Source organism: Centruroides sculpturatus, unplaced genomic scaffold, assembly GCF_000671375.1.
Source record: "Centruroides sculpturatus isolate CEXI.00-Female unplaced genomic scaffold, Cexi_2.0 scaffold1295, whole genome shotgun sequence".
Taxonomy (NCBI): Eukaryota; Metazoa; Arthropoda; class Arachnida; order Scorpiones; family Buthidae; genus Centruroides; species Centruroides sculpturatus.
This window is the reverse complement of record NW_019385620.1, coordinates 857-13,412: the sequence shown is the minus strand read 5'-3', so window position 1 is coordinate 13,412 and position 12,556 is coordinate 857. Positions and strand designations below refer to the sequence as shown.

General features: G+C 28.8%; 1 protein-coding gene across 1 annotated transcript in view; it reads right to left on the bottom strand.

Annotated features, from left to right (window-relative positions):
* The window catches only part of LOC111640668 (ubinuclein-2-like), a 25,019-nt gene extending 12,683 nt beyond the window's left edge, over positions 1-12,336 (bottom strand). Inside the window, exons 1-8 of the mRNA XM_023386708.1 lie at positions 12,266-12,336; positions 11,299-11,385; positions 11,047-11,216; positions 7,927-7,993; positions 7,756-7,860; positions 7,501-7,644; positions 7,267-7,308; positions 2,511-4,191 (exon numbers count right to left, since the gene is read on the bottom strand). Coding sequence (XP_023242476.1) covers positions 2,511-4,191; positions 7,267-7,308; positions 7,501-7,644; positions 7,756-7,860; positions 7,927-7,993; positions 11,047-11,216; positions 11,299-11,385; positions 12,266-12,336 — 2,367 coding nt within the window. The remainder of the gene's footprint in view (positions 1-2,510; positions 4,192-7,266; positions 7,309-7,500; positions 7,645-7,755; positions 7,861-7,926; positions 7,994-11,046; positions 11,217-11,298; positions 11,386-12,265) is intronic.
* Between the last annotated feature and the right edge of the window lie 220 nt (positions 12,337-12,556).

Below are 12,556 nucleotides of genomic sequence, written 5' to 3'. Positions count from 1 at the left end.
CCGCCACTCGACCTGACAAACCGTTGAAAAGAACAAAAACGCCATCCAGTGTCAAAGTGGGCGGTTTCCACCAAACCGTTGCCTTCCAGGCAACGGTTTGGTGGAAACCGCCCACTTTGTCACTGGATGGCATTTTTTGTTCTTTTGATCCCGTGAGGTGGGGGATCGGTTTGTCAGGTCGAGTGGCGGAGGATGAGAGGGGTCATCGGTAAGGCATCGGCGATATCCGAATAAAAGACACCATTAACAGATCAGTTCGTAATAATGTAATCAGTTCATAATTTGTAAAGAAAAGTTACTTTTCGTAGATGAGATTTCTTCTCAAGAAATATCACTGAGAGAGAGAAGCAGCTGCAGCTAATTCGAAAAGTGGCGGGCAAGGAGGATATACATGCTGTCATTGCAAAAAGAAGTGTTCCATGAATAAATGCAGTTATAAAAGCAAGGGACTCTTGTGCAATTCAAAGTGCCATAACAGTTTAAGTTGTTGCAATAAGTAAGATTGTATAATGTTAATCACATAATTTATATGTAAGTTTATTATTGTATTATTTTCTTTAAGGATTTAGAATGTACTGTTCGTTTTAGATTCAACAGTTTATTTACATGTGCTTCTTAACCTTCTTACAACCGTGGTATCGATCTGTCGCACCCCCACTGTTATGACAATAGATCAGAGTACCAATTCATCGTTACCCTGCCAAAAATCGATTTTAATGAAATTTATTGACAACAGATGCCAGCACTTGACAGTAGTGTGTTGTCTACCATCTGTTTCACATATTTTTGTCCAGGTGTTGTTTTGTTGACTCAAAAATTTTTATTTAGTGATTTTTTTTTCTTAATTTATATATCTTTTGATAATTTTTTATTCTATTTATAGCATATTTACATAATAATATTACTAAAATACGTTCATTCATGCTATAATAAGTTTATTCGGTTATAATAAGTCAACATATTATAAATATTTAAATTGTGACCTTCAATTCTGATATTTTATATATGTTTTATTTTTTTATTTAATCTAAAATATTAGCACATGGTAAATGTATTACTACTGGTTTACATGTTTATTACAAAAATTTATATTTTTGTTCGAAATAAAGTCAATAAAGTATATTAGTTCCTAATATTAATTGATAGCAAAATAAAGTTTTGATTCCAAACAAAGCATTTATATAATCTGTGATAATTTTAAAACGAAAAATCGTACATTCATAAATGTTATGCAGAATCATACAGAACAATATTTCAAGTCTTTCTGGCTTAGTGCCAAGAACAAACTACTTAACCCTAGTATATAAATTTTAACAAAATGTTACAAATTTTCACAGTTAGATGTCAGTTCTGATATATTATAATTTTTTTTCTATTGAATTTTTTATTGAAATGTATTTAAAAATATCGTATTTATAACTACAGATATTAATAAATGTAACGTGATTTTGTCATATGAATATAACGATAACTTGATTTTTGGTGAATTTTTAAAATAATATCACCTGTCTGACCTTGTCTGACCTATATTGCCCTTGGCCCTTTTAGAAAATACACTAAACAAAGGGGCATTGCAAACAGTAATAAAAGGGTTAAGCTTTCTCCTATTTTGACATATTAAAAAGTTGCATTTTTGTTTTAAAACATAATAAAAATATTTTTATTCAGCATTCACCATCATTGCATGCCAAATGTCGACATTCATCATTGCATGCTGAATGTCGACATTTGCCTGTGTAAGTGAGAAATAATGATATTTAGCAAATATTTCGTACATATACGAAACGACTGTGTGAATGCTGACATTCACCGGAGAATGTTGACATTTGCCAGATATCAATTATTCACAGTAACATATACATAACAAGGAAAAGCACTGTACTCAGGTCAAATTTGACTCAAATTTTTTTTTTTGCAAATCTCAAAGTTTTGAGACCTCCAGAACCAAAGACAGTAAAAAAAAAAAAAATCTGTGTGCGTGTTTGGTGTCCATTTCATTTAATATCTCAGTATGGTGTAATGATAAAGAAAAAATTTTGCATGTCAGCTTGAGTATAAGAGGCATTGATGCTATTAAAGTTTGGTGGTTAAATGTCAAGAAGGTGAGGAGATGGTGATTAATGTGTCATATCTTGAGAATAATTGGACTTAATGAAGATGTTATTCATTATTAGCATTTAAATATTTTATGAAACTGCTCACTATCCTGAAGATTTAGCCTTTTGCTTAGAATTAAAACTTTTATCATTCTTTACACCAAAATATAATTTTTTATATAAATATGAAAGAAGAGATACAATATAATGAAGTAGAAAAACAATATTAATTAGCTCAAATAAGCAAAATTTAATGTTTCTTACATAGTAAAGACCAACTCAATATAAATCTTTCAAATACTCCTTTGCAAGTTAAATATTAAAAGTACTTTTCAAACATGTAATTACAAATCTTAATATATAAATATTTTAATTAAGTAAATAAATTTATAACAATTTCATTACTTTCCTTACCATTGTACGATTATGAGTAGTTTCTACTGGAGGATAATGTGAAAGAGGTGTTGATTGGTATGGATTATGACTTGCACTGTTTCCAGCGGATGATGGATGTCCATGACTGGGACTATGAGCACTTACAGAACGATGAGGAGATGGTGAATTATGCCTGTGGGGACTGGTAAATCCAGGTTCGTGAGCTTGTGCCGGTGACGTTCGACTGACTAATCCATGCGTGGGATTAGTTGTTGATAATGAGCTTATACAAGAAGGATTTGTACTTTGTGATTTTATGGGAAGAGGAAAACCTTTCATTCCTTCTGGAAATGATACTGGAGTAGAAACAGTTTCTGGAGAGGATCGCTGAACTCTAAGAGAATTAGTCAATTGCATACTTCGTACCTGTGGATTAGAACGCTTATAGGTACCTGACAAATGCACTACTGTTGGATTATCTTGTTTGGAAGAAAAATCCTGAGGTATCAGGGAAGAAACACTATCTACAGAACTTTGTAATTTCTTGAAGTTCATTGGTTCATCACAAAGTTCTCTAGTATTCTCTGACAAAGCAGTTTTTACTTTAGAACTAGAAAGCACAGTAGAAGATTCACTTCTAGGTTGTAAAGGCTCAGGAGAACTTTCAAGTGTACGTTTGAATGCTTCTAAAAATTCATAAGAATGAAATGGCATTTTCAGTTCCTCAGTTTTTCTAGTATTAACAGTATTTGCAGAAGTTGTAACAGGTATTGATTGGAATTTCCTAGAAGATACACTAGTATTGCCAACTAGTGTTGTTGTTAATCCTTTAGTTTGTTCTGGCAGTGAGGTTGTTCTCCCATGAATTTGCCTCTGTTCAGTGGGAGATTGATAAGATGATTTTAAAATGCTAACACCAATAGAAGGTGATCGAATTAAAGTACTTGGGCTGCCAACCTGAGTATCTACTTTGGCAGGGGATGGAGGTTTTACTGACACACAATCCAATTTAGGTTGTGATACTTCTAAAGCACTCTTAGGTGATGGACGAACATTTTGTTCTGTAGCATTCAGGTCTCTACCTATGCTCAGTGGTTTGTATCGTCCGGGTTCAGTAGTAGAAGAACCCGAATTTGGAAAATTTGCTAAGCTAGCACAAATAATACGATCTAACATTTGTGAAGCTAGTGAAGTTTGCTGCGAAGCTTGTTGAGCTTGTAATTGGGCAGCATCGCCCGAATTAATTAAAGTGAAGATTCGTTTACTAGGAGAACCTATCTGACTTAAAGATATGCTAGATTTATTCTCCTGAACAGTATGACCAGTATTCTTTATTTCAGATGAAACATTGGATTTGGCACTAACAGTTGATGAAGGAGCTTCTTTATCACTTTGCTGCAATGGAACAGAACTTGTCACTACACTGATAGCACGTGAAGGTAGCACAGAAGAAACTTCTGGTAGAATATGGGGTTTCTGTTCTTCAGATAAGGCACTGTTTGCAGTTGTTACTGCAATCAATGTACCCAAACTCTCTCCATCATCACCTGATGTAGTAGGAACCTTCATGTTTGACATACCCTCTGCTAATTCTTGGCCCGTTGCAATTGGAGAGAGAACAACACTTGAAGACAGACGACCCGCAGGAACAACAGGAACTTGGATCCCTAAGGGAATTCCTGGTTTTCTTTGAACTAACATAGGCTTCTTTGGTTTGTTCCTAAAATAACATTTAAATTTGATACTATTAGTGAAACTTACAATTTTTATTTATTATTTTTTATAATATAGTTCATTTGTAAAATTTAATTATCTATCTATAAAGTTTAGTAAATACTTCACACTAAGAAATTCATGAAATATAAATTCAAGTAACACATAAAAGAAAGTAATAAAGATCTATTATTATGCTAGCTCAGAGGATAATTAAACAATATAAGTTTTTACCAATTCCAATACATACATTATGCAATAAAGAAAGGTAATAATTAAACATTTTTTAAAAAGTTAATTTAGTACATAAACAAATAACACTTACTTAATTCATATACAAGAAAAATATCAAAAAATAAAATATTTTATAATCAACAATTTAAACTATGTAAAAATATTTTTTTAAATATTTTTTATTACTGTTAGTTTTTTATTAACCTTAATATTCTAAGTACATGGGTATAAAAAAAAGGGTTAATTTCTTAACGACATTAATCCTCTCTATTTTGTTCTTTTTCCTCATTAATTCTCTCCATTAAACAAGAATTTCCATGCAATGAGATCAATACAATATATCTCCTAAAGAAGTAATGATTTTCAAGCTTCAAACTCGATAAGTTTATTTAGTAAAGAATACTCTATCTTCCCAACATACATTTTTCAGTTTCAATATTATAAAATTACAACCAAGTGATCAGAAGAAAAATAAATATCAAATATATTATTGATTCTATACTAAAAAAATTCAAATATCTTAGCTATCTTTGTAAACTGAACAGTAACCTTATTGCATTCCTTCACAATGATGATAATTATATTCATTTTTTCCTTTATAAACTGAGGATAGTTTAAGCCATTATTTCTCTTCTTTTATACAAAAATGCTAGATATTTTTAGGTTTTATGATTTCATATTTGTTATATCACAATTTAGATTGTGGGTTATGTAAGTAGATGAGAGCCTAAAGCACCTCAATCCAAAAGGTTTGTTGTTCAACTGCATCATAGTTTAATACTGTATATCATTAATGTCCTATTTGATTCAGCTATTTCAGACAAATGATCCTATCACATCTTTAGAAACAAAATCAATATTTTCTATATCTTATATACTGTAAAAGTTGTAGTGTAACTCATATTTTAGTTGAAATAATTCAGTAAAACATTTTATACTACTTTATATATGTTTACATTGTAATTTACATTTTCTCTTTTATTTACACCTTTCCTTTTACTGAATTATTATTACAAATTGTTTGTTTAAATTTTACATAATTTTCTGTTTAAATAATATGACATTATCCGTATTTATAGCAATAATAAATAAGCAAATAAACATAAAAAATTGAAATTTTAATCAAACATAAATCAATTACCTTAAAGCAGCGGTCCCCAACCTTTTTATCGCCACGGACCGGTCAACGTTTGATAACTTTACCGCGGCCCACTGAGGGGGGATGTTGATTGTTCATATTTTAGATTGATTTAATTTAATAATTTTAATTTAACTATTTAAACATGCCTTCAAAATAAAATACAGTTACACCAAAAAATGAATATAATGTGATTTAACATTTTAACTCACTAGAACGCTAAATCAATGAGAACCCTGAGCTTGTTTCTTTGCAACAAGACAGTTCCATCTGGGGGTAATAGGAGACAATGACACCCGAAGTGTGTTTCTTATGTCCAGTTTATTCCGTTGTTCCGTTGTCTACTAAAAGTCGCACAAACCCAAGACAAATAAACCATAGTAAATAAAATGGAAATAATTTAATGTTCCTTGGGCGACCCAGTACCATTTGATCAACGGACCGGTACCAGTCCGTGGCCCAGGAGTTGGGGACCACTGCCTTAAAGGATAATTGATTTATATTTGATTATGTATTAATATTATGTAATAGTAATGCAATTTTTGTAATAATCACATCACAATGATCTTTGTAGCATTAAAAAAAAAATCAGAAATATAGACTAGATTTATTTTACATAATGATCGATAACTGCAATCTTTTTTTAAACTTTTTGAACGTTACATTTTGGAATTACAAAAATAAAAAATTATGACAGTATTACAGAATAGAACACTACAGTTTTCTTAAATTTCAAGAACCTATAAATTGAAATTATTTATCTAAATTTAATGAAAAATGTGTATATAAATATGCATTAATATTTTAACAATGAATGAACTAAACACTGACATTGGTGGCAGATCACTAATTTTGGAATAAAGTCTCATAACTTCTCTAAGGTTTTCATCTCAAAATACAAAATATTTTTCGTTTTTTCAAAATTAATAATGTTAACCTGCTAATAACTGTTTGAACTTTGTTTCTATACCTTCTTGTTCTATTGTTTTCATTTAGCATAATTTTCTTTTATTACAAACTTATCATACAGAAACTTTTCAGGCAAATGGTAAAAAAATAGACTATTTGTTTTAGAAGAACTAAACAAAGTTCTGTAACAAATAAAGTCTACTTTTTGCCATTTAGCTAAAAAGTTCTGTATGGTAAGTTTGTAATAAAAGAAAATTTATGCTAAATAATAAAAAGTGCAAACTTTCATTAAATAAATAAATAAAAGTTAAAGGAAAGGCATTATATAAACATAAAAAATGGTGCACTTAATGCAGTCAAATTTTTGAGAGAAAAAACTTCAACATTACCCAATCAATTATATAAAATTATAAAAATTTGTAAAAAGAAAATAAAAATTCTAATGTCTTACAAGTTATTTCAAGTTCATTTTTTAAGGAAGAAAAAAGAAAAATTTATTTTGAAACTATTTCAAAACATAAGTGGCTAAAAGTAAATTTAATATTTTAATAATCATTATTCTTCATCATAAAATATATGTAGTTATTTTTATAGTGATTTCTCTACTATTGTATCTTACATAAATAAAATTTGTGAAAAAAATTTTATGATGTAAATAAATAAAACTAGTTGTGTACAGTATAAAATTATTTTTCTTACATACACAGTAATAAATTGTGTAAAATTATATAGAAATTTAAAAAAAAGATTTTTTTATTTTGTAGTCTTTTTAATTGTATGTATTAAAAAATAATTACTTACGTTAAATAACCATGAGCTTCTTTGCTTTCTTTATATAAATGCCTGAAATATTCAAAAATCAGTGAATTTATCTCTGTACATAATTTTAATTAAAACAATCATCATAATTAAATTTAAAAAGTTAAGATGGCTGAGGAAATAATTTTATTCAAATATATTAAAAATTGTATTTGAATAAAGTAAAGTGACACATTCAAAATAATATTTTATAAATGATGTGGACAAAAATTTTACTTAGTTTTCATCCATCCTGCAGGCCAAAGTTCCTTTACTTCTGATTCTAAGAACTGCCAAATATATTCTTCAGCAGACTGATTACGAACTTTAGATGTTTCGTACCATCTTACTTTAGTTCTTACCAAATCACACAACAATTTTCTGAAAATTAATAATTGAGCATCTTAAAATATAAACTAGAATAATTGAGTCAAGCATAAGTCTAAAGTTTGAAACTAAAACTAATAGAAATTTTCATTTCCAAACTTATACCTAATTTCATCATTCCACTGAAATTCTTTCTGTGGAAACTTCGCAGATTTTTCTTTGTCGTTTTCATTATTTTCCTCACCTTTCTTCTCTTTCTCATTCTCTAATCTTAATAAAGATTCAACTATTACATTAAAATTTCTCTGATCAAAAATTATCCATTTGATAACTTACTTAGTTTCTACAAGTTTGCAGTCAGTAATATATTTGTCTAATATTCCTGGTAAAATTTTTCCTATAGCTGAAATATAATGAATTGATTTTAATATTAATTTATTGCGAAATAATTATATTGATAATTAGATAAGATGTAAACTATTCAGAGAAATTAAAAACAGTAAAAATTTTAAAAGTTTCAACAACACTAAAATAAAATTGAAACTGATATATCAAAAACATTTTGACAAATCAATACATTGGTTTGGCTATCTACAGATGATCAAGAAAAACAAATTGGACATCAGTTTGTATAACAGAAATCATAGTGTAATTTATTCTAAAATAAACAAAATAGATGAAACATCTAGCAATTATTAGATAGTATCATGTGAATGAAGTGACTGGAGCATTTTGGTCATATAATTCTGTTCATTAGTTGATGGCAACAGAGAGAGAAAAATTGTAGAGACAATATCTTGCAAGATTTTAATTTTTAAGTTCTTGCTTTAGGAATCAAAAGAATGCTGAAGGCAGGCCCAAAATTAACTTCTAAGGACAAGAATTTCTGATAAGACTGTTACATTTTACCAAGTACTACAAAACCCTATCTCAACTTATCAACATTTTTGTAATTGTAAAATGTTATTTACATCCATTTTTGAATAAATTAATCATCATAAATTTCACATTCAAGGTTTCATTCACACTCTCCTCTTCAAAATTTACTTTTGGTTATAACAGCATCTCAATTAGAACTCTGAATGAGAAGATAACTTTCTCATTTAGATATTAAAGAACAATAAGTTAATATTTGTGTTAATCAGCACATTCATCTCAAGAAAGATCCAATTTGATGTAATAATGACTAAATTATGGTACTGTACAAGTCCATCTGTAAATACTGAAAAACAAAATGATTAAATTTCAATAAGATATATAAAATAACATGGTCCATTTTCAGGAAATAAAATGCTTTCATAGAGTAAAATGTTGTTTTTGAATGGTATTATACAATGCACATATCTCAATAGTCTATATTTGTTCCTATCTTAAAGACTTTCTCACTTCAACTTAAGCATAAATGGGATTTGCTTGCAAGAGTTTCAGAAAATCTTAGAGGAAAAAAAAACAATATTTTTCAATTATCCTTTGAGAAATGTAAGGTATTTTACGTTGATCATTTACTAATATCTCTGAAAACCTAAGTCACTTCAACTATTTTTGAGTAATTAGAAGATACTAGTCAATCATCACTAATGATGAGAAACAGATACTGAGTGAAATTTATCTGAATGCAGTTGCTCATCTCATATATTGCATATCTTTTTTAATTTGGCATAGTAATCAAAGTAATACTAACAAAAACTTGCAAAAAGTTAACAAAATTAACATGTAGAATTTGATAAATTATTTATTTTAGACATTCTTAAAAAAACACTACCCAATATGATTTTTTTATGAGCGATTTCTTATCAATTCCAATACCTACATTTCAAAAATTAGTAAAACAAATGTTACATCATGTTACAGTTTTCAGATATTGAAGCATTTATATTAAGTATTTGTGCATTTACCAATGTAAATTAGATGGTTTAACACCCCCAGTTCTAGAAATTAATACCACAGGAAGCACTTTCAATAATGTAAAACAAGCAGCTGAGACTTGAAATTGATTCAATACATTCCTAAACTGAACATATTGTTTAAAGCATTTTAAACCAAAACCAAGCTTCATTGCTAGGTTTTGGAACAGTATGTTGAGATCACTTCAACAGATGGTGTTTCAATAAAATAAACATTTTTCCAAAAATCTTGAAAATGGTAATGACAAACATGGTAAATAGTTTCACCAAGCTATTTCAACCAAGGAAAAGAAATACCAAAGCTGCATAGATATAGAAATGTTGGGAGACTATTGCTGGATTTTTTTTTGTGACAAAGGATAAATAGAACTATTAGAAAAAAACAAATATCAATATCCAAACAACATTTTTAAAGATAAGTTTATGTACACTTTTAAAATGTTTGCATGTGTTTAATATTTAAGTTGCTTAGTAATGTATATATCACAGTATGGTTATTGCAGCTCAGCTTGTATATCAGCCGCTTTTGGTACAAGGTTTTTGATATCTTCCAGGATTGAAACATGGTCAATGTTCCATATATAAACAGATTCCCAACCTATTATATCTGACATGTTCAAAAAGTGTAAATAAAGACATAAAATCATATTACAATAATTTTCATATATACATACTGTATGCTATTCTACATGTTTATCACTATATAAAGATGTGTCTGTATCTTTTGACCCTTGAAAAACAGAAAAATTTACAGGTGATTTTTGAAATCAAAGAGGATTTTATCTCCGAGAAAAACAACATATTTTAATTCCCGAGACACAAAAAATTTTTCATTGGGTAGTGATATTAAATCTCGTAAATATCATCATCAATTTATTCAAATTGATATAAACAAGATTTTTAAATTGGCAATTTACAAGACATGTTAGATAAGATTATATTTATCTACCTATAATAATTAGCATATCATCAATTAGTACCATAAATTAAAGTTGATAAAACTTACATAACTTGAATTAACAAACAATTTGCAATGTAATGAATGAAGATTACACAGACATGAATTCAAAATTAAAACCATAACATAACATTAAAAAAAATTTTGTAGACTGGAAATGATTTCCATATTAAGAAATGCAAAAAATTAATGCAAAAGATGACTAAAGTGATTATAATAAATTGAAAATTTGTAAAATAACTTTGTACCATACGTTCAATATTAAATTTTTCATTTAATAATGCAAAAGATGTAGATTTAATAATGTTAAAGATAAAATTTTGAATTATTAATGAAAATTAAAAATGATTAAGTGAAAAGACACATGAGAAATTCGTTAAATATTTTTAAAAAAATTAAAATAAACTTTAAGCTTCATTAAAAATATACAATTCAAGCAAGACTATCAGTCTATGCATCAAATATATTCCAAGACTTGTTTCTATATGCATAAATAAACATAATTTAAATAAATTTTCCAACTTATGCATACAATCACATTTATAAAAAATTTCACTACAAAATTTATAAAAACTAGACTTTATATTCACTTACCTTCTTTTAACCTATTTAAGGGTTCTCTCAATTTTTCCATTTCTTGATCCATACGTAATTTTTTGGCTCGTTTCAATAAAGTTTCTTTAGTGCACGGCAAGTGTGAAGCTAAATGGGAATATATCATTGATCGCTGACTACATGGTAATTCTCTAGATTTTAATTCAACACTGAAAAACAATAATACAGTTTTACATCTATCTATCTATCTATCTTTACATTTACAAAAAATTAAGCTGTGAATATGATTACCTCAGTAGCATATTATTCACATCTCTACTGAAAAATTTGCATTTTCCCTCATCAGAAACAAAGGCAATCTGAAAAAGATTTACAATTTTTTTTTAAATTTAAATATACTGAAAGTTTCAAATATTATGTACCTTAAATAATCATTTTAAGCTTTCATAGGATAGAAATCATGTAGCTCTGCTCCTAAGTCTCTGCTCTACAAGTTACATAATTTATTAAAGATTTTTTGAAGTTATTTATTTATTTCAAACAGAATATTAATATATTTAAATTCAAAATGTATTTAGAATAGAACTTCCAATTTTATTTCTCATCTATTTTTACCATCTACCTTTTGTAGCATTTGAATAGTACAGAAGACAGAAAAAACACACATATCAACAACCCGATTTATTAGTTAAACTGATAGATACGAGAGTAGTCCCAGAAGTACCCAACCTAACAAAGAAGACACAAGAAATTTGAGAAAACATATCTTTATTTCTCAACACAGTCTCCTTTTTAGCTCAATATACTTTTCTTAGCAATGTTCAATAGCTTCGATACCCTGTTTATAGTGAGAACCGTCAAGCTTCTCAAAATAGCCATCAACTGCAAACTCCACCTCTTCATTGTTGGCAAATCTTTTACCACTGAGCCATTTTTTCAAGTTTGGAAAGAAAAATAATCCGGGGAGGCTAAGTCTGGCAAATAGGGTGCGTGAGGAAGCAATTCAAACCTTAACTCATTGATTTTGGCCACTGCGATAATGGATGTGTGAACTGGTGCATTGTCTTGATAAAACAACACTCTTTTTTGCCAAATGCAGCTGTTTTTTCTTGATTTCATCACTCAAGCGCTGCAATAAGTTTGGATAATACTTGCTGTTGATTGTTTTTCTTTTTTGAATATAATCAAAGAAAATTATCCCACACTCATCCCAAAAAACTGATGCCATGACCTTGCCAGCAGACAGAACTGTCTTTACCTTCTTCGAAGTTGATTCTCCCTTTCAGTCCATTGTTTTGACTGTTCTTTCGTCTGAAGTGATGGACCCATGTTTCATCCATGTTTATGAATCAACGCAAAAACTCTGCTTTATTGCTGCAAAACATCGCCAAACACTTGATTGGAACATCCTCATGATGCTGTTTTTGTTCCAGTGTGAGCAAACGTGACACCCATCTTGCACACAGCTTTCTCATGTCCAAATTTTCAGTCAAAATGTGATATACAGCACTTTTTGAAATGCATACCATGTCTACTAGCTCTCGCACTT